Raw genomic sequence first — 23,612 nt, 5'->3', positions numbered from 1 at the left:
TTGACACAGGATTAAAAATTGCTCATTCTTTTACAAGGCCAAAACCCCTATTAGCTAACTGGTAACAACATCTATCAGGAACTGGCCTCTTGTATTTAGCAAATTTCTATCCCAATGGGAGCACCAAGAAAAATTCCTTTTAGAAGCTATTAAGCACTAAGTTCTTTAGTGAATTTCTTGATATTGCTCCTCAGAATCATTGAGATACATCAAACCTAGCTCATACTCTACCAGGATGGAGACTATAGTTGGTGCAGAGGCTCCAAAGCAGCAATATATGTGTAGGCATCAGATAACTCCTACAAGGGTAAGCTAGAGGAACCAAATAGTGCAAAGCAGAGGTTAAAATGAAGATCAAGTGAAAAAAAACAGGCTACTCACTCAGTTTTCTGAACAACAGGAAAGCTTCCAAGTCGTACATAAGCACTCTGAATTCCGTTTTCTTTCATTCCAAAAATCTGCTTCACACTGAACGAATCCATCAGGTCAAATCCTGTCCATAACAGACGTATAAATACAAGACATTGATCAGGCAGTGGAACATGCCTTCAACTGTATTTAGGTTGTTATCTTAGACCACAAACAGCACTTTAGAAACCAGGCTTGTTCTTGTTGGGAAAAACCATAACAAAATTCTGACATAGTCTAATCTGCTTAGTCTAAAACGCAAACCCAAGCATAAACTCAAGCTGTAACAGGCCCTGGACAGAGTTCTCCAGAAATCAGTAGTTAATGTTTGCATTGCCACAACATCCCGAAAATACTGTATAATTCATTAACTCTCGTGTAGAAAAACACACAGGTGCAGAATGAAACACTTAATTGTAGAATCATAGAAGCACAAAATGTTTTGGGTGGGAAGGGACCTTCAAAGATCATCTAATGCCAATATCCCTGCCATGAACAGGACACCTTCCACTAGACCAGGTTGCTTAAAGCCCCATCCAACCTGTCCTTGGACACTTCAAAGGATGGGGCATGCACAGCTTCTCTGGGCAATATGTACCAGTGCTTCTGCACCTTCATCGTAAAATTTAATTCTTTCTCTCCAATCTAAATCTACCTTCTTTCAGTTTAAAACTGTAGTCCCTTGTTGTGTAAATACAGACCTTGATAAAAGGTATCTCTCTCTTTCTTAAAAGACCCTTTCATACAGGGAAAAGCCATGAGAAGGTCCTCCACAAGCCTTCACTTCTCCAGTTTAAGCATCCCCAACTCAGAACTTCTTCATAGCAGAGGTGTTCCAGCATTCTCATCATTTCTATGGATCTCTTCTGGATCCATTCTAATAGGTTTGTGTCTTTATCAAAAACCACTTGCCCAAGAAACTTGACTACATATGTTTTTCATATCATTTTAACATAACTTAGTCCAATCAACCTCTCATTGTTATGAGCTATTAATTTTGACAGAAGATATTTGTCTGAAGCTTCTGACTTTGTTCTAACAAGATATTATTAGCTCAGTCATAAACCCCACTATTGAGTCTACTCAGCTCCAACATCAATATGATACCAGTCACAACTAACCCATGGTTTTGGGACATGAAGTCCCAGCTGCTACTGCTGGGGACAGTGGGAATACAATGGTGTCATGGTCAGGAATGCAACCAGTTCCTGGAGGTGCAGTACTGTGTGGATGCAAACATGCTACTTTTAGCTCCAAATTGGCTCCACAGGGTTCAAATCCAAATGAACAGCCACTCCCAGAACCAAAGGCACTGTAAAAGGCAGGCTGTGAGAAACCAAACAGAGAATACATGACTTTCTTTTATTTGGGCTATTCCAAACTCGTCTTCCCCTCACACATGAACAATAACACACATTAACTCCTGTCTTTGTGATTCCAGCACATAAACCTGGTGAGGTAAGAGTAACTTATTTTGATAAATTGGTTTTAAACTATGGCTGTTCTTTTAACTTTGTTCAGTTGGTGAGCTCTTGAAACTTTTCTAGGGTAGATAAATATTTTTGTGTGATGAACTTAGGCCTGATGAGTCTTGGATTTCTTAGTTGCCCTCATGAGCCTTTCAGGCTAAAAGGCACTGCAGAAGCTGAAAACAGCTGGAACACGAAAAGGCACCCACCTAATTATATAATTCTTCACATTAATATAAATAAATAGGTGCAAAACCCTGCATAGGCTAGTCTCTAGGCTAATCAAGATAGCAGACAGCAAATAAAATATAATGCTTTCTTCATTTTCTGGACTTTTTTCTAAAGAAATAGTTTTCTCTGTGGAAATATAATCTTAATTGTTTGCAAAGAGAGAAATGGTTGCCTGGTGCCAAGTTGAGGCCTTTAGTATTACAGTAACTTTCCTGGCTGTCAACAGCTTTTCCCTCCTGTCCACTCTATTTTCATCTATTACTGGACATTCAGGAAGGCAAATAAAGTAGTTAGGATGCTCCAGGGCCTCATGGCTCCACCTCATAATCACCTCTGCAGCAACTCCAGTGATACACCTTTCTGACAAACTGCAACCAGCCAAGACTGCAGCTATAAATCATGCTAAATGGACCCTACTAGAACTTGAAAGCTCCCTCCTGGCTATCACAAAACACAGTATGACCTGTCCCTATAAGCCATCCCACAGTTTATTCCACTGTGCAGTACATATTCCTCATCTGCCCCAACCCCAGGAATGTGAGGAAGGCAATTGAGTGTTGCTGGCACAAAGAGACCACACTGACTGGGAAGGGAAATTGTTAACCATTCACAGGAGATGAGCTGTGGATGGTGAAGCCTGAAATGCTGCCCAAGTGACATCATTATGTCAGGTCACCAGAAGCCTCAAGCTGTGAAGTATTGCTCATCTCACTGAGCTTGAGAATCCCTATTGCTAAAAATACACAAGAGCAAGATACAGTGAGACAAGAACATCTTGCTGAGTCTTCCCATCATTAGCTCAGACCCAAAGTTGCTCCCATTTTCTCTGGCAACTCAAGCAAATGTTCACATCATGAGCAACTCCGAAGGCGTGCACATTAACATGTTTTTTCAGTGGAAATGAGTTAAGAGTCAGATTCAATCCATCTCTTCTTTTTTTTTTCCCCTGAGATTTCCTCTCAAAATACAGTTTCAAAAGCCTAAATAACACTATAAAGCATAAGCAAACTATTTTGCAAACAGAACTTGCTGTAATGAAAATAAGTCACGCTCATAAATTAATCTCATTTACATTCAAGATTGATAAAGCACACAAGTAAATCATAATAGGATTTTCCTCATTCAGGCTATGGATAGGCAAATTTCAAATTCCTTTATGTATTTTTCATTAAATTACATGTGAGGGTTGTTCTTTGAAAAATATCATGTAGGTCCATTTGAATGATAAGACTTCAGATGTCTCAGAGTTCACACCCAAAACCAGTGAAAGGATCTGATTTAATCACACTATCAATTTACTCTGTGTCAAATTTAGATAATGCCTCCACTATGCTCAGAGGAAGAATGGGGCTTTGGGCAACCTGGTCTAGTGAAAGGTGTCCCTGCCCACAGCAGAGGGATTGGAACTAGATGATCTTTGGGGTCCCCTTCAACCCAAACCATGCTATGATTCTTTGGTTACAGAGCACTTCACATGGGGTTCATCTGACTACATGTCAGCTCTCTAGACAGGATGATAACAGAGTCTCTCATACAGTTTGGCACAGGTGCTTCTAGGGAAAGATTAATTTCATACTAAAACAGATGTCAAAAACTTATGTTTCTCTTCCTTGACATAAAGAAAGCTTGGGATGCTCCAGTTGCACACTAAACCTCACCTAGTAAAGGTCTACAGCTGGTGAGATAACCTCCACTGCTGGATACTCCATTGCAAACCAAAGCCCTTGGAGGAAATGGACACTTTGGTTGTTGGAGGATTTCAGTAGCATTACAGAAAACTTGTCATCAGGCCATGCACTGAAAAATTGCGAACTCTGTCAAGGATGAGATGCATCTCAGTTTTAGCTGTCTGAAGAGGAGACATCTGGTGTATACAAGTTTCCTCTGTTCCCTTTTGAGTCAGCAGAGAAATATAGGGTCTTTAAGAAAACAACTCATCACAACTGTCTCTGATCTAAGGACAGACTGAACCCCTACTAGGCAGGGCCTAACTCCTTCTGTTCAGCAGAAAGGGAGCTCATACTGACAGGAATTCTCAGAGTACTGAAGTTGTGTGAGACATATTCTGTTTGTAGGGAATGCTCTCCATTTTGTGCAATGAGTGAAGCAGAAGAGGACAAAAATGTTAACTAATCACACATAATTTATATTTACATTTTCTCATTTGCCATCAGGATTGAATAAAGGTTGCAGATTTTTAAATTCAGCTATCAGCTTGATTAATCAGCTGTGATTTTCAAAATCTCTTCAAGAGAAGAAACAAACAAACCCAAAATATTTGAGCTGAGAAAGTAGTTAAGCCAGATTGCCCAGGTGGAACTGGGAAAAAAAAATACCTAGGAAAACCTCCAAAATGAATTTGTGACTTAAAGTAATCTCTAAGACTATTTCAGCTGAAGGACAAGAAAGTACATTATTACTGTTACCGCTACTTGTAGTATTATTACTGTTAGTACTACTGTTACTACTAGCATTTTGTTTATTTCATGTGCCTGGAAGCAATTTGGATGGAGTATGTTCCCTTGACTTTAGGACTGGAACTGGGATTGTGAGGGAGACAGCATGAAGCGTTCAGAGTTTAAACTTTGAACCAAAATAATAATGTAAAAAATAAGCAATGCTGTAATCATTTCTCCAGCACTTGAACAGGATGTTTCCCTGGCAGTGTTTTTCCACTAACAGTGCATTGAAAGTTGCTTACTGAGGACTTTCCCCAAACAGTTTAATGTGTCATATTAGCATTTTCATGCTGGACTTACAGTCAAAACAGAGGCTGTTCTTTGGTTTTTCTACCACCAAGGAAGCACCACATTGTCAGTGACATATGGAAAGAGATCCCATACAAAACTTCCCAGTCCTGTCTACAAGTAAATGGGAAAGAACACACCTGCCTAAATTTTCATGGACAAAGGTTACTACCGCACCTTGCTCAAGCACAGGGTGAAAGGGTGGGACTTTCCCGTTCTCAGTTGCCTTGATTTAAAAGGTTTGTGTACCAGGACAGGTGTGGTTTCCCAATTGGCTTATAAACTGTTTAATCAGTAATGACATAAACATGGCATTTAATAAGACTGTCTTTGATCATAAGCATCTTACTTCATTAGAACTTCTGAAACAATATGGGGCCACTGAAACCCTCTAACATGATTACATCTCCTGAAAAGCAGCAGACCCTAGTCCATATTAAAACTAAAATAGTGAACTGAAAGAGAAGCTCAGATTTGTAACAGCATACTTGGCTAGAAAAGTAATTTCTTATGCACTGCTCTGCTGATCAAATCAGCCGAATGTCTCGTTACCCATAAGTAATAACCCCCTTACAGGAAGCAGCCTGTTTTCCAGAATAAGAAAACACACCCAGATCTTTCTGATACAGGGAGAAGATGGCAAAACTTGGCACTGGACAATTTATACATCATCAAACTGTAATATGCAGCCAGATTCTCTTTAGTGGGACAGATGTCCATGCTGCACGTAACACTCTAAAGCATGGCCAAAGGATGATCAAACAGCTCTGTACTCGTTCTATGGTCCTATAACCTTTGTTGCAAGATAATTATCTGACGACCAGACTAAAGGGGCCATGCTTGGTTGCCCTGAGTATGAGATGGTTTTCTGCCTGGCTCCATTAAGGATCTGATACAGGCAGTGTGGTGGCAGCTGTTTTGGATGTTGAGGTTTTCCCGACTGTCCTGTGTTCAGGGGCAAAAACTCACAAAATTTAGACAGCACTCAAACCCAGAAAAACAAAGCAACAAAGGTAAGTTTTAATAGCCAGAAAACACAGCAGTGAGCACATTTGGAAAGACTTCTCAAAGTAGGACAGAGCCAGTGACTTCTTATTATGCCCGAAGAAGTTTTCTGATAAAAGGCTCCTGCTTTGCACCCCAAGTATCCCAAGATAACACTCACAGGGGGAACCACTGGACTACTTCTAATTGTGAAAGTTTTTGATGAGACAACAACCTGGAAAGGAGTGTGGAAAGCAGGTGAGAAAGGAATCAGAAAAGGCACTGGACATCACAGCCTCAAGTGTGGTGTCCAGAATATATTTATTATGGAAGACTGACAGACAAAAGCACTAATATCAAACAAAGTGGCTTTTTCAGGAAATGCTCCTTACTTTGGTCTTGCTCAAACTCTCAGCTGAATTATCAACCTTGTTAATGCATTGATGAGGGATCATAAACAGACAAGATCAGGGAGGTTGTGATAATCTAGTGGTTCTCTGAGACTTCTGAAAACAGCAGTCTCTATAGACTGTGATAAAATAGCACATGTTACTTTTACTAGAGGATAGCCAATGGCAATAAACTTTATTGTAGACCAGAGAAGTGTATAAATTCCTATGGAAACAGTATCACTTGGGAGTCTTTCAGCAAATACATGATCTTGTCAATTTTCTTGCCTAATATTTCTGCAGTCTTGAAAGTTAAGCTTCCATGGATTGCCTGTGTCCACAAAGAAGAGCCCATATGCTCACTAGATCCTCAATGTCCCTTTTAATTCCTCCAGTATGGTCTGCAAGGTTATCACCACTATAGAGAGCCCTGATTTTTCTTACCTATCTTAGTTACTTTTCATGCTAAAATATACTCTAAAAATCAGAGAAAAAATATGTTATCATGCCATATTCTAAGCTTACATAGTGTATTTAATGAGATATGTCTGAAAACTAGTTATGTGAAACGAGAGTGTAGATGAGGGTTATTTTTCTTCTAAACATTTGTATCTAAACATTTGGTGTCCTTATCTTCCACAGTGCTCTAGGCTGAAAACAGCAATTTCTGGACAGGTAAGATGTGTCTCAATTCAGGGCTGGGATAGAAGTAAAAGTGTCCAAATCCTAAAGGAGAGACCTACTACTTTATTCATCACGTGTTGCTGTTATTCTTATGGTAGCCATCATCTGCTACAGTATTTTTGCAGTTCCTGACATTTCTTCCTCCACAGGAAAGGAAATCATGTCAAGACCTGAGAGAGTATCAGATTTTAGGAATATTTTTGAGAGCTCACTGAAGTGTTCATCTCCGAGGCTCTTCTACCACAACAAAATTACCCCCATCCATACCAATAAATCATTGCCCCAACCATAGTTGCACTTGGCAACAGGCAGTAGTATTTTGGAGAGGGTGAGGTGCACACATCCCCAATCTCTCAACCTGTCTCCATAGTAGAGGAGCTTCAGCCCTCTGATCATCTTTGTGGCTTCCACTGGACTTTCTCCAAAAGCTCCATGTCCTTTTTATGTTGGGGAAACCAGAGCTGGATACAGCACTCCAGGTGTGGTCTCACAGGGGCAGAGAAGAGGAGCAGAATCACCTCCCTTGACCTGCTGTCCACACTGCTTTGGATGCAGCCCAGGATGTGGTTGGCTTTCTGGGCTGCAAGTGCACATTGCCCAGACATGTTGAGCTTCTCATCCACCCGCAAACCCTTCTTCTCAGGGCTGTTCTCAATACATTCTCTACCCAGCCTGTATTTGATCTTGCAGTTGCTCTGACTCACATGCAGCACCTTGTACTTGGCCTTGTTGGCCTTTCTGAGGTTCACAAAGGCCCACTTCTCAAGTCTGTCAAGGTCCTTCTGGATGCCATCCCTTCCCTCCACTGTGTCAGCTGCACCCCATAGCTTGGTGTGGTCGGCAAAAGTGCTGAGGCTGCACTCAATCCCACTGTCTGAGTCACAAAAAATATGTCAAACAGCATCAGTCCCAATACCAACCCCCGAGGGACACCACTCGCCACTGCTTTCCACTTGGACATCAAGCCATTGACCACAATGATTTGAGCGCAACCATCCAGCCAATTCCTTATCCAAATCCATCTGTTAAATCCATGTCGCTCCAATTTAGACACAAGTATATCATGCAGTATAGTGTCAAATGCTTTGCACAAGTCCAGGTAGATGAGCCTTGCAGCTCAGGTACTGTTTAGACCTGTCTCATTGCAAATGTTTGTAAAAAAAGAATTTGAAAGAAAGTAGCTGGCTGGAATAAGTTTTTTCCAACTCTCTCTTGCTGTCAGAAGAAATAATTTCCAAAGACTTACAAAAGATAAGAGTTCTGTCTTCTTGCACTGTTTATTCCACTGTATTCCAACTCTCCAGCAAAGACAGAAAGAAGGAGCAGCTTATTTTTGCACACCATATTCAGCACCCCCAGCAGTTTGATTCATCATCATCGTCAGCCATCAGTGGTTATGTGACTTATACCCAAAGCATTAAGAAATGAACCTCTGGAGGAAGAAACCAGAGATTTATTGGCTGCCCACAAGCCCTGCATGAAGCAGTGAAGTGGAGGCTAAAGGGGTTGTACAAGTCATTAAAAAAAATTAGTTTCCTAAATTTTACAAGAAGCTTGCAAGGGAATTTTGGAACTATAAAACTTTCCAAAGCCTATAGATTAAAGGCCTCAAGAGTGTTTTAAAGAGATTCTTGCCATTAACCAGTTACCCTTTGTGTCCACTGATGTTACAGCTGGGATTTAAGTAGCACTTCATGTTGACCTTTCTTCTCACCAGATCCCCAGATTTCAGTAAGGAGAGCAGCTAAGAGCTTAAGCTAATAATGAGGCCTTGCTAAAGCACGTGGGACAGGTCTTACACCAACATGAAGGAGGTATCTTCCAGCATTTGTTATTATCTTCTAGGTCTCACTCAATAAGGTGGCTTAGAGAATCTTATTTTAGACAGTCTCAATTTTATAAAAATTATAAATCAGATTTACCCCCAGTCCATGATGCCATCATTTAGGCTGTTGGCCTGGTTTGCTTTCTCTGCTCACGACACTGGAAGACACAATTTATACTTTTCCTTGGCCCCAGCAAAGAAGCAAACCACAAGAGTCCCACACAGACCACAAAAAGAGGTTGATCTCAGCTCAAGCACCGGTCAACATTTGGGATTATGAGGAGCAGAAACCTTATTTGAGATATATAATGGAGTTATACTTCAAAAAGGAGCAAGCTTCTAGAGGCAGTGAGGCAGGTGAGCAGGCAGCCACTGGAGTGAAGTATGGGGCCACTGTTTCAGAAACATCAGTCTAAAGCTTCAGCTGAAAACAGAGGGGACAAATGGTACCCTTGCACAGGAAAGAAAAGATGGCCTTTCAGGAAAGATAAAATGGACATAAACCAGTAAGAAAATTTGACCAAAGATACAGTATGAGAGAAAAGAAAAAAATGGAAGCAAGTAAGTAAATACACATTTCTAGCCGTCACACCTGGTATAAAGGCTGTTGTAATCTATCCCCCAGACTGCTGTAAAAACAGGAAATAAATTCATGTGTCTGAGGCAGCACCTTTCAACACCTGATCTCATGTTAATAACACACCACTTTATGTGATGCATTGTTCTGTTTATCTGCATCAGTCCCCTTGTTCTCTTTTACTCTTTTGCCTCTCAGTTTTTGAGCAGTTGCAAGTGGCATATTGAACAACACTGAAAGCTGGTTTTGACACCGAACTCTTCCCCTCATTATTGAAAGCTTTTTTTTGTGTTGAAGTCATCTCCATTTTCTCAGTGATGGACACTTGGCTTGGTGCCATGAGCCTTCTTTCAGGTCCTTTCCTGCTCCAGTGATTTACAAGATTAAACAGGAGTTCATTATTCCTTTGATGTCCTTGTATGCCAGACAGGCTTGCACTAGCCAAATTTACCAGGACTGTTTGTATTAGGTTCTGATTTTAACTAGTTACTTTATTTTAAAGGCCTCTTTTGAGTTCCTCAGGTGTCAAAGTGCTCTGTGTTCCTCCAGAAAGCCACAAAAGGGCACATCTGCAAACTCATCCCTTGAAATAGCCTTGGGAAGGGCAGGACTCCACACCTCTTTGAATATAGGTTTTATTGGTAACACTCAAGAGGACTGTACACATATAGCTGAGACAAACAACAGCAGGTAAGTGTTTAGGAGCCCAGAGTGGAAGGACTGATGAAGTCAGTATAACTAGCAACAATTCTTACTTCTTGCTCATACAAGAAACTAGTATTATTTTTAGTGTAAGAAAAGATATTTGAGGAAAAACTTCTTACTAAGACCTGCTAGATTCTCCTTGCATTGCTGTCTGGGCTATGGGAAAACTGCACCAATAAGCTATTCATGAAAATAAAAATATTCCCATTAAGTTTAGGTGTGATGAACAAGGCCTATTAGGAAAGCATGTAGGGACTGCTCTTTATAAAACTTTAGTGGTTGCTTATGTCAGTCAATCAGTACAAAACAGATAAGACCTACCAGTATCCCAAAACCTGGCCACAGCTCTCATCAGAGAGCATTCATATCAGACAGACTAATTTAACTCTAAGCATTGGGAACAGTTTATTAAGATTCTATATATTCCTTCTTCTCATCATGTGTACCATCATCAAAAGCTTACACTGATGAAAAATCCATGGAATGGTTTCTAAAGTAGAATTAAGCTAAATTATTTGGACTAAGAAATACCTGAAAGTATCTCATGGATAGACAATCTATTAGTCTTTTTATAGCCAAAGGACTGGTTGACTCTTGTGCTATGAACAGTCAAAATTTAGATTATTTTCTTTTCATCAACTTTAAATACACTGGAATAAGAAAAAGACTTGGCTTGTTTAACTTCTTGGAGAAAGTAAATACTGTTAGTTAAAAAAAAAAAAAGGCCTTTAGGGACAGATTTATTTTTATTTTGTTTAATATGCAGGTAGATCTGAATAATTCATGTGCACATTCCTGTGCAGGGTTAACCCTTGTTAAACTGTTTGTGTGAATGCAGAAGTCAGAATTTGTCACTGCTGACATTCAGACCAGGGAAAGCCTTTCACAGGGACTGCTCAGCTGTTACCAGTTTACTTCCTGCAGTAGCACCTTTGAAGTAATTTCAGCATTCATTCTCCATATTTCCTGATGTCTTTGAGCAGCTCAGCCAGATTGCCTGCTCCAGCACAGACCTGATGCCTAGGTCATTCACAGTGTCAGAAGTCCACTGAGATTCATGATCTCAGGTAATAGCTACCTCTCTGCCCATACTAAGAAAAGGATTCACCTAAAACATGTTTTTTTTAAATCAGAGAACAAACCACAGCTCTATTGGTGACAGCATGGCTATGCACACTTTGCAGGATGCTCTAGTATTTCCAGGCTCCTAATCCAGATCCACACTTTGGTGACTGTACAATTTCATTCCCCAGTTCTTTACTTTCTATAGAAAGGAAATTCCTTGGCACACAAGCCCAAAAGAAACCAGGGTCTCCATGCTGGATAACTGGGGAATCTGGACACTGGACATGCCCCAGTGCACATCTAATGCACGTGTTAGAGACAGCCCACAGGACTGCAGTGGCTATGCTTAGAAGTCACAGATGACTTATTGGTAATTATTTGCCTGCTTAAACTGTTTTTCTTGGAGTTACTGGGTATTAACATGCCCTTGAACATGAGTGAACCATTTGTCAGTCTCTGAAAAACTTCGAAGACCTTTTAAGTGGAGTGATCTAGGTTATAGTGTTGAGACTAACTATTGTACAGTAGAATCATAGAATCACAGAATACTTAAGGCTGGAAAAGATCTCTAAGATCATCAAGTCCAAACATTAATCCAACACTGCCAAGTTCATCACTAAACCCTGTTCCCCAGGTGCTACATCTACATGTCTTTAAAATCCTTCCCGGGATGGTGATTCCACCAGTTCCCTGGGCAGCCTGTTCCAATGCCTGGCCATCCTTTCAGTGGACACATTTTCCCTGATATCCAAACTAAACTTCCCCTTGCATAACTTGAGGCCCATTTCCTCTAGCCTTGCACTTGTTATCTGGAATGAGAGACTAACACCCACCTCGCTACAACCTCCTCTCAGGTATTTGTAGAGAGCAATAAGGTCCCTCCTGAGCCTCCTTTTCTCCAGGCTAAACAACTCCAGCTCCCTCAGCTGCTTTTCATAAGACTTGTACATCGGATCCCAAAAAACAAGCCAAAAGGAACTTGATACGGTCACCTGCACTGCATCTTCCAGCCCAGAAGACAAATCCACCTCACAGCACAAGTCCAGCCATTTTCTCCAGCTCACAGGAGACTCAAATAACTGTTGTGACTACAGGTAGAGGTCAGCTACTGCTTTCCCTATTTGCTTCTTAAGAGATACAGCAGCTACATCCAGATGTATCTCAGGAACCCAGTTTCAAATTCATCTCAGACCAGTTTCAAATTATCTGGGGGACTTCCTAAAGCAAGTGTGGGGGGAGGAGGAAATAAGAAGCCATGAGTCCTATCCCATTATAATTGCCTAGTGATGGGTCACTGAAAAACACGAGAGCAAGTTACTGTGCCATGGCATAGCCAAACTTTATCCTTCAGCCTCACCTCCCATAAATGTCACAGCTGCTTCCAGTCCTGCCTATGTGTGTCTAACTCCAAGGATGGAGAGGAGAGTGGCTGGTGTCTGCATGAATAACCAGCTCCACCATCACTGCACATGTGCAGCCTCTGATGGTGACCACTGTGTCTGTGCATCCACTGTCCAAAGACAGGGATATGTTACAAATCTCTGCAGCTATTCATGGACTATCCACTGGCCTCTCTGGGGCTTCCCAAGGCGACTGCCAAGTGCAAAGACAGGGCAAAGTGCCTGTCATACAGGTACCACAAATGTACCTTTTTTTTCCCCAGGAGGACAGTGGTCTGATGTGCTCATTCTGCGGGTTCAGCAGCCTGAACACTCCAGTTTTCTCATACTACCACGTGTTTTAGTGGGCAAATATAAATAGTCTCAGGGATATTGTAATTAGCTAGTGAGTCTCCAGCATTTCTGGAATGTGAAGCCTGTGCTGCAAACCACAGGATACTGGAGACACACTGACAGTTAAACACAGCCACTGCAGTCTATAATTGGAGGGTACTAGTTTTACAACCAGTGCCTTCATCATAAAATGCCCCAACACCCTTTACAGAGTTACAGAAAAACATAGAGGTCATAAACATTTTGGCATTTTGCTCATTTGCACATGGAGGTTTCGGAGATGGGGAAGAGAGTTGGAGGTTGAGGTCAATCTGTGGTACAACCCATAAAGCAATTTCTGCTGTTCTTCACACACAAAGCCTGTGTGACTACTTAGGAGCTAAAGTCAGGGCTTTCATGTTCCTCCCTTACCCCATTAACACTATCCAGTGTGGGATGCATAATGCCATGTAGTGATTGGAATTGTCCCTCTCCAGGGTTTATTTTTCTAGAACTCTGTGGAAATCACTGCAGACTTTACTTCTGTGGCAGATTCCCCCTGAAAGCAACAGTAAGTATCTGTTGAGGAGTATTATTGCCTCTGGTAAGTAATGCTCAGGACTAGAGCTCAGTTCATTCTTAATTCTAGGGATCATCCAGATTTCTGCAACCAAATCCCATGTCCTGCAGGTCTAGTTTAAAATACAAATCATTCAAATGGGAAGTTCTAAAACCTCAAGAAGTATAATTCATTCTGAATAACTTTCATGTGTTGTTTTGATGCCATATTACTGTTCATAAAAATACACAGCGGGCACATCTTCAGGGTGCAAAAGGTTATCATTGTGTTTTCCTGCCTGGTCGTGATCCTCTGTTAAATGTTGATGGAATGAAAATGACAATTCTGCATAATAAGAGAAATTAAGTATTATAAGTGGAGTTTTATATTGAATACTTTAGGGTAGATGAGTTAAATCCTCTTTTGTCTTCATTTCTCTTAAAAAAAACCAATAAAAACCCAAATGTAGCACCCACAAGAATGCTCTAAGAACTTTTCTTAAACCATCATTAAGCATTGCTTTAAAATATCAGATTTTATGGAAAAGAAATAGTGTTTATACTGATATTCTAAACGAGATTTCTTGCTTTCTTTCAAAATTCCCTGTGTGATAATTCATCTAGGAATATTATTTTCTGAATTCATGTTATGTACTGTTAAGCAGATGCTGTTTCACTTCACTGCCAAAATTTGTATCAGTAGTAAAGCTGCCTATATATTCTTGCCTCATGCAGTCTGATTTCACTGTAGCAGCCCTTCCAGAATGCCTCAGCTAGTGATTTTTTCTTTAAAAGCCTTGTCAGCTAGTGATTTTTTCTTTAAAAGCCTTGATACCAGAGAGTCATAGAGTACAAACCTTGGCTACGAGAGGACTCATGACTATCCACTGCTGTTTATTTGTCTCCATTAGTACAACTTCACCTCTAGTCCCAGTACTTCATATCTCTGACAGTTTGAAATCTTCTTCTAATGCCTTGAATGTGTCTCTTAAATAGCTGATAGCTATTTCTTATTATTGCTTTTGTCCTTTAGCTTGAGTGATTCCCCTATCTCCCTCCTGCTGTTCCCTGATCCATTTACGAAAGCGTTAGTATCTCCCCTTCCCACCTGCACACTGCAAGATTAGCCAAACCCAGATTTTTATTCGCCTGTCTCTGTCTCCTGAACACACTAATAGCTCCTCAAGGCCAAATCCATCTTTCCTGAGCTAAGGAGGCATCGGAGGACCTTTTTCTAGATAAGCTGTAACCAAAGGCCTGTCCAGTCTCATGAATTCTTCCCTACTTTGCCCTGCCAATAATGACCTTTGCCTTCTCCCCAGCTGTACAGCACTGTGATGTACAAACATCTACTGAAACACCATCAGTTTCCACAGTATGATTTTATAGTCCTGTTATTGATCCATACCTACTATAAAAGGCCTTTTAGACTAATAGTCCCAAGTCAATTGGGGAAACTACCTGGTTTTGGGGCTAATCAGTTCCTCCTTCAAGGATATTTGATCTCGATCTGTAAAGTGGAAACTCACAGGAGAGATTAGACTTAAAACTAGACTCTGATGAAGGTCACCACTACCTGCCCTGTGACTTGTTACTCCCTTTCCTAGAAACTTCATAATTGTCTCCCTGGCAGCCAGTTTCTGTCTCACTTTACATTTGTTAATCTCTACCCTTTTTCACTTTAGCAGTGACTTTCAATACAGTACTCAACAAATGCTTGCTGGAGCTCAGATAGGTGAGATTTACCTAGTCCTGTTTGTCTAAAGAAAAATAATCATCTGTCGTTTAAAAGGAAAATATCAGTTTAGAGTGTTGTCTCTCCTCCAGATCAGATATGGTTTTTTGTTGCAGTTATTTGATTATGCATGGAGCCACCCTCACTACCCTCACCTCCACTCTCAGCCTCTGACCTAATGAACTACCATACATCTTCAACCTCAGTCACGCCACTGTTCCCCTCCATGTCACAAAGTTTCTCCTTTTATAGCTCATTTTATGTTTTAACTTCTATTTTTGCTTCTACTGTAAAAATAGGAGCCTGCTGGGCAAAGATCAATTCTGGTTCCAACTGGAGCACAAGGCACAGGTGTTACTTTCAAAACCTTGTGTCTATGAGGACCTGGGTAGCAGAGGAAGAGCCTTCCCCTCAGTGCTGCGTATTTTCCAGTTTAGCTAAAAGGAGGCAATGATTTTCTGTTGGAATTGGACCCAGGAACCCAGAGTCTTCAGAAAATGCTACAGAGTAATTAAGGAGCACATAAGGAGTGGAACAGCATTTTGGTCCTATAGTACCCATCTCCAGCAGCACAATAACCCTTAGCAGATCCAGAATATCCATTCCATTTTTTCCAGGGAAGAGGCAAATATTTTCCTAACCACCAGGAATAGGAACAGAAAAAATAATTTTCTCACCACGTAGAAGCAATAGGGAGCCTTCTATAAATACTCTGTATTGTTGGAATAATCATTTTTAATCAAATAGTGTAACTGTCCTGTTGTTAAACCACTGTATGGTATGGTGAACATTTACACTTTACAGTGAACAGAGGTTCCTTAGGTCAAATAAATGACAGTCCTAAGCTATCAGCCTAACCAGATATGTTGCAATAAATGAAATTCTACTTAAGGAATTTCCTATTATAGGAAAAAAAAAATTAATCAGTGTGATATTGACAGAATTGGAGCCGTTGTCCAGAGGACCTGTGGATTATCCCTCTTTGAAGATACACGAAACTCAACTATACAAGGTCCTGAACCACCTGATCTGACTTCAAAGTGGACCTATCTTCAGGGAAGACCCTGCTTTGAGTAGGAAGTTGGACAAAATGATTTCCATGGGACCCTGCCAACCTGAACTAACATACAGATCTAAGACTGAAAAGTCATTTTTAAGTTAAAATGCTGAATATTGACTTGTTTTATAGGAGGTAAGTGGGATTTGAAGATAAAAGGAAAAATAACTCAAAAACATTATGAAAGAACCTAACTCTGTGTGTGTATGTATATATATACACACAGAGAGATATATAAATATTACTGCATATAAGCATCTACATCTCACTCTACCCAAAACCTTTGTGACAGGTCTGAATTGGGATTCTTGTCCTTTATATTGCTCAACAGGAGATATATTTTTGAAGTCAGATGAAGTCTATTAATTAGCACTTGAATCAAAATTCAGATAAACACGAACTACATGCAGACAGCCATTTCCAACTCTGTTCTTCTGAAAAGAATCACATAGAAGATGATCATCTGAGAAGGGACACAATCCTTCTACTGATTTTGAGCAGCACTTCCACTGGAAATAGGTTCATTCAGAATCAGTAGGGTTATTGTTGAACAGCTCTGAAGTTTGCCCAGCCCAGGGACAGGAGGACTGTCAGGACAGGTTAATTCAAGACCTATCAATAGACAGCAGTTCAAAATAGGTGTTTTGGGATTATGAGCTTGGTCTTCATGACCAGAAAAGATGTTACCACCCAACATTATCACAGGCTTTGATGTAATCATGCTGCAGCCAAAATAAGTTGCCTACTTAATCCTACTTTTTGCACAATTGGAGCTGATATTCTGTGCAGGCAGCAAAAATCCCCCAGTGAAAAAACTACGAGTAGCAAAGCTGTCAAACATTGACCATTTCTACTCCTAATCAAGTTGCAGAAGAGCCACTGCAGTGACTTAAGTTCTTGGGTCAGTCACAGATATTCCCAATACATCCTTGATGGGCATGTTTTCTCTGCCAACAGCTCAGTCTTGGGGGCTGGAAAAGAGGAACAGTCCATGCATATATCTGACAGATTAAGCCCTTCAACTGGCTGAAAAGATATATCAGAGCTCCCAAAAAAAGCAGAGATGTCACCAGACTGGCTTTTCTCTTGATCTTTCAGCAGTGTTCATGAAAAAGATCCTTTTATATCTATATCTATATATCTATATAAATCTGTCTGTCTCTCTATCTATCTACACACAAGCATTTCTTCAGTGGTTCATCCGTTGTGCTTGGCTTTCCCACAACAATCACAGATAAAATAAATGGACATTAAAACTCACTAAACATAGACTGGTAAAAAAAAAAGTGATCTCCAAGACTTATAGCACTCCTCTAGCTACTAAAACAAGCTTCATATATTTTTTTTTTTAATTTTAGTCATATCTAAAGAAAGCTTTCTATTAATTTCTTGTTGACTGTCAACACATAACTCTTTTGCAGTCCAACAGTTTCTAATATACTTCTCCACCACTGAATACGTGTTGGAATAAATATAAATAAATGGATATATTGGAATAAACTCTAACTAGGAAAGGTGTAATGAATCAGAGCATCACACCAGAAACATACAGTTATACTATTTCAGTTCCCAGAGATACAGCAGAAGAGACTGTCTGTTTACCTGGAATCTCATCAGTCCCCCCACTGGTGTGTTTGAATCGATCTCCTTCCACGTGGACATTTGGACACAGGACATCTGAAAATCAAAAGGACCAGGAAAAAATTATCACAAGGAAAGGCGTAATTTTGGAAGCCACAGAACTAGCAAAGGCTGATCCTCTGGGTTTTGTTCAACACTTGCACATGGTCCCTCAGCAATAATTCTGCCTCAGTCTCTGCACATCCTAAATACCCTTCCTCTCTCCTATTCCCTACCTGCATGATGGACAAAAGACCCAATATACTGTGTCTGGGTTCGAGCCACTTTTTTCTGACTGACTAGACAAGAAGACAAGCAGAATAGATAACCTGAGCCTTTCCCTTATCTAGGACAACTCTCTGTTTTTTTATCTTTCTCCTGCATGAAAGTCAGAAAAACTTAAGAAAATATAGAACATCACTCTACTCCCAGTTTGGTTGGAAGGGAAGTTATGAAGGCCCAGCTGACATTGGGATGCTGCCCAAAATTTTCAGAAAGGACAGCTCCTACACAGAAACACCTCAAACCTGAAATGCTGTGAAGGAAAGAGAATCCAGAGCTCAGAACAATGAAGTGACTTTAATCACACAAAGGTCCCACCCCAGGAGAGTGCCAGGGACAAAATGTGAGGCACACTGTCTTATATCTTACTGTGTTATGTGTGATTCCCATATTAACACTCCTCCAGGACCACATGTCTGCTCCTTGAAGTTGTTCAAGAAGAAAGAATTAAATATGACTGAAATGTTGAAAAATATTCACCCAATACACACGTCTCAAAGTCATGAAAATACCCAGCTTTTGTCAGCCATTTCTCATGCTCCTGCTTAGTGTCAACACAATCACAGTCAAATACTTTTCCACAGAGAACTGTCTATCCACCTCTTTCCTGCCATACCTTTGAAATCACTTTTATTTATGCTTTGTTTTCCCAGGTCAATAGGTAATTGTAAACAATGGGGACAGGTAGTTCAGGGAATCAGTTTAAAGAGAATATAAAATCTTTTCTATACCATAAGATCATATATATTGGAATAACAACAACAACAACAATGTATCAATATATATAAAAGTATACAAATATTATATTATTTATATATAAGTATATATATTGGACTTATTAGAGTGGGTCCAGAGGAGGCCACAAAGATGATCCAAGGGCTGGAACATCTTTCCTGTGAAGACAGGCTGAGAGCTGAGGTTCAGCCCGGAGAAGGGAAGGCTCCAGGGAGATCTTATAGCACTTTTCAGTACATAAGAGGGAGCTTACAAAAGGAGAGACAGGGACCTTTCACATGGGCAGACAGTGATAGGAAAGGGGGGAATGATTTTGGACTGAAAGAGTAGCTATTTAGGTTAGATATTAGGAACAAATTTTTTACTGTGAGGGTGGTGAGGCCCTGGCACAGGTTGCCCAGAGAAGCTGTGGTTGCCCCATCCCTGGAAGTGTCCAAGGCCAGGTGGGATGGGGCTTTAAGCACACTGGTCTGATGGATGTCCCTACCCATAGCAGGGAGTTGGAACGAGATGATCCTTAAGGTCCCTTCCTTCCAACCCAAATCATTCTGTGATTCTATGATAAAATTGCACCCCTGACTTCTTACCCTTTAAACAAAAGGTTGTCCTTTCTCTGATTTAAAGGACAACCAGGTGAACACAGCCAAGTCCCCCCTCTTCATTTGCCCAGTCGCACCCATGGTAACACACATATCCTCTGCAATACTCCTCTTGATACAGATGGTATTTTCTATCCTTTCCACCTGGTGCTTAGTATGTTATTTCTTAGGTGTTATTAATTGTTGTGCTTGCAAGAGCCAACTGCTCCCTAAGGGATGGGGAACCAGGAGAGGAAGGTGACCCAAGTCCAGGCAACACCCTCATCATTGGGGCACAATCTAACAGGGCTCTCTGAAGATTTCCTACAGAAGGTCTGCCTTGAAATCTTTTGTAAAGATACATCTGAAATCCTGAGAAAAAAATAGACTTTTCTGAGGGCATTGACAGCAGGCACTATATCTCTCCCCCTGCTTTCTGTCTCCTTGTAAAAAAATCCAATATTCCACAAACTTTGATTAAGCCTAGCAATGAAATATTTTCTTCTGCTTTATTGTTCTAATGAATTTTTGGTCCAGTTTATCAGCTGCAGATGAAGCACTCACATCTCAGTGGAGAGAAAGGGGGCCCTAAAAGCCATTGCCAGAAGCTTGAACAGCCAATGCAGCAGTAAAAGCAGTCAGGTACATCCAGCCACCCCTTTGCTGCATCAGTGGGGAGATCAGGCACTGTTTACTCATGCAAGCGTGTATTATCCATTGTTTCTATAGATAAAATTCAGAGTAGCCAATTTATTTTTTTTCCCACCACACCAGGAACCAACACTGACTGATGCACAGGGTCATTTCATGTAAGCTTCAGCCAGAAGTCTCTTTTGCCTCATGATGCCTGTTGGTTTGAAAGCCAGAATACTTCTCTCAAACCCATTTACGTCTTTATTTTAGGCATGTGAAACCATGTGGCAGTTTCCCCTCCATCAGAGGGGAAGTCTCCATAACTTCCCAGCACAAAAGAGAAGATCTCTTCCACCAGATGAACTTTAAAAGTCGAATTTTTTTTGAAACCATCAAGACCTGTGAGAGCCAAAGTTAGGTTACCTCTATTCCTGTTCAAAACTAAGCTTTGATTAGAAGTGTCATATGCCCCAGGCAGACGTTATACTGATCCTTCAAAGTTTGGCTTTTCTAACAACTAATGCTGTTTTGGTTACAGGCACTGAGTCAGTGCAGTAAAAATCATTTCTGAGCCCCAGTCTTAGTCTGGAATAAATATGGCTATGGAATAAAATAAACAATATAAGAAATAAAAACTTTTTGAAAAAAATCACCAAATAAAGAGTAAACAAATGGAAGACATGAATAAAATCACAAAAATGTCATTCACCTCTCTGGCCAGGACTCGTGCGAGATACCCATGGAAAAATAAAATATCTCTGACACAGCAGTGTACATCTTTATGTTACAAGGAGGCAAAGTCTGAATTATAGATATATGAATTATCGTTCCAATCTTTAATAGCATAGAATCATAGAACGTGGAGTTGGAAGGGGCCCACAAGGATCACTAGGGTTAGAAAAGACCTTCAAGATCATCAAGTCCATCAAGGCCAACTCCTTGCCCTGCACAGGACCACCCAAAGAATCCCACCGTGTGCCTGAGAGTGTTGTCCAAATGCTTGTTGAACTCTGTGATGCTTGGTGCCGTTACCACTGCCCTAGGGAGCCTGTTCCAGGGCCCAAATACACCTTAGGTGAAGAACATTTTCCTAACATCCAAGATAAGCTTCCCCTGACACAACTTCAAGCCATTCCCCCGGGTATAAACATGTGGGCAGGCGTGCGCTGTGCAAACATACATGCACATTACACACCCTCCACCAGCTCCAATCAGAAAGAACTGTGGCTTCCTAGCAGCATGAGCTAGCAAAATCTTCCTGGTTTTAGCTCACATTATGGAATCAGGACTATACAGCAAACTCATGAGCTTGGCCTTGGAGCAGAACTCTCTTGCCACAGACAATAGAAAGGCCAAAGTTAACAATATTGTCATTTTCTTCCAGCTCTGAAGAACTGTGGCCTCACGTTGGCTTTTGTTTTACAAATGTCCTGTGCTCCTTTTGGCTCCTCCCTTCCTACCTGCATCTAAGGCACAAGCATAAATAGTCCACAAGGGAAAGAAAATTGTTGCAATGATTCACTTTCCAGCTACAAAATAATTCAGGGAGGCGCAAATGAAGTTGGTGCTTTACCACCCCATTTAACAGCACATCTGTGTGTGTCCAGAGGAGCAGAGTGAAGGACTGAAAACATATCTATTATACCCAACCAGCCACCAGGTCTCCTTGTTACACCCAGGGATACATTCTTAGGGAAGAAAACACAAAATTTTCCCCTCTCCTGCGGAGATTTTCTGTGAGATCCCCGATATAGGTGAACATTTAAATGTCAAAAACTGTTTATGCCTGTTCTTTCTGCTGCTTTCAGGCCAAACTTTGAGCACATACTTGTGATGCTCAGAGGATTTGCAGCAATGAGCAAATGGCAGGGAGAGTAACAAAATCTGCACTGCAATTTATAAAAATTTATACAAAAATTTATAAAAAATTTATGCACAAAATCTGCTAATTTATAAACATTTAGAGATTTGCAGAAGAGAAGATACAACTGACTGACCTCAGCTTTCAGCCTCTGCTCCTTGTTATGTCCTCTCTGGTCATGTCATTCAAATCTGTACAGGCTTGAAGTTGCTTTTAAATACATATTGTTTAAAACTTCTTCCTTGTCTGCAGCTTTATATAAAATTCTATCAATCCTTTGCTTTATCCACAATTTTTATCAGCAAAGATTTTGTATTTATGCCCATGTGGTTCATGTGAATTTTTAATAACACCAGAAGTGCTATGTATCCCTTTACAGTTTCACTGGGAATGATGACTTTCCACTGACACCTGCTACATGCGATCAGTCAGCTCTTAATCCATTGTAGAGTGTTACTTTTTAATGAAAATGCTATTCAATATGTAGTAATAATGCCTAAGAAAAAATGTACTTTATCAAAGAACAAACGTACTTTATCGAGGTAGTTACCATATCAACCAAACTGTAACTCCATGGAAGGAAATTAGTTTTGTTAGAGATGACTTTTTTATCATAAAATTATAGTCCTTGAATAGGGATGCATAATAATTCCCATTCTGTAATACTTTACTCACTGGCTTCAACATCAGATATTATTTTTTTGTGAGAGAGATCAGGAAAACTGCTCTCTGACTGTACATATGAACCATTTTTTATTTTTAATAGCCTTACACTATTATCACATCACATTAGTGGGATTAGAAATCTCTGAGTATGCAAATTTGCAGATGACACCAAGCTGAGTGGTGCAGTTGACACACCTGAAGGATGGGATGCCATCCAGAGGGACCTGGACAAGCTGGAGCAGTGGGCCCATGGGAATCTCATGAGGTTTGATAAGGCCAAGTGCTGGTTCTGCACCTGGGTTGGGGCAACCCCAGGTATCAATCCAGGCTGGGGATGAACAGATCAAGAGCAGCCCTGGGGAGAAGGACCTGGGGGTGCTGGTGCATGAGAGGCTGGACATGACCCAACAATGTGTGTTTGCAGCTCAGAAAGCCAACCATGTCTCTACTTTATATGAACTTCTTGTTCAAGGAAGCACAACGTAGCTTTCTGAAAGTGATCTCACTGTGGACAACACCCTTTTCTATAAACAAATCATACTGAGCTCTGTTTGATGACAATGAGGGACTTAAGCCTCACTTTTACATGTCATTCTTTAAAATCTTCCCTACGAAAAAATCCCAAACCTGTAAAATATCTTGAAAATGAGAGACAATATGTCTTAGAGAGTCCGTGCACTGTGAGAGACATGTCAGAACAGTGTGTCAGCTCAGGAAGTTTCACTAGCACTAAAAAAGAGTTAATAACCTATTGTAGTCAAATAGTAACGGTAGAGCTGTGAGTTTGGAAAAGAACAACATGAATGATCTGATAGTGTAACTCTCTTTGCCTCTAAGCCATTTAAAAAGAAATTAAAGGAAATAGGATAGAAAAAAAATGGAGAAAACAAAAGAGAATGAGAAAAGAGTAGAGAGAAAGAGGCAGGTGGGTGGAGTTGGCACAGGGAGGGAGAGAGGGAGGGAGGAAAGGAAGGAGAGAGGGAGCTAGGGGAAAAGAAGGGAAGGAGGGAAGGAGGGAGGAAAGGAAGGAAGAAAGGAAGGAAGAAAGGAAGGAAGAAAGGAAGGAAGAAAGGAAGGAAGAAAGGAAGGAA

The 23,612-nt window shown here is 40.6% G+C and overlaps 1 protein-coding gene across 1 annotated transcript in view; it reads right to left on the bottom strand.

Moving 5' to 3' along the window:
* The window catches only part of COL22A1 (collagen type XXII alpha 1 chain), a 196,552-nt gene that overhangs the window by 135,782 nt on the left and 37,158 nt on the right, over positions 1–23,612 (bottom strand). Inside the window, exons 3-4 of the mRNA XM_017818265.1 lie at positions 17,749–17,823; positions 382–493 (exon numbers count right to left, since the gene is read on the bottom strand). Of these exons, the coding sequence (XP_017673754.1) occupies positions 382–493; positions 17,749–17,823 (187 nt within the window). The remainder of the gene's footprint in view (positions 1–381; positions 494–17,748; positions 17,824–23,612) is intronic.

This window comes from Lepidothrix coronata, unplaced genomic scaffold (genome assembly GCF_001604755.1).
Source record: "Lepidothrix coronata isolate B3197 unplaced genomic scaffold, Lepidothrix_coronata-1.0 Scaffold67, whole genome shotgun sequence".
NCBI lineage: Eukaryota > Metazoa > Chordata > Aves > Passeriformes > Pipridae > Lepidothrix > Lepidothrix coronata.
This window is presented reverse-complemented; position numbering and strand designations above follow the sequence as displayed.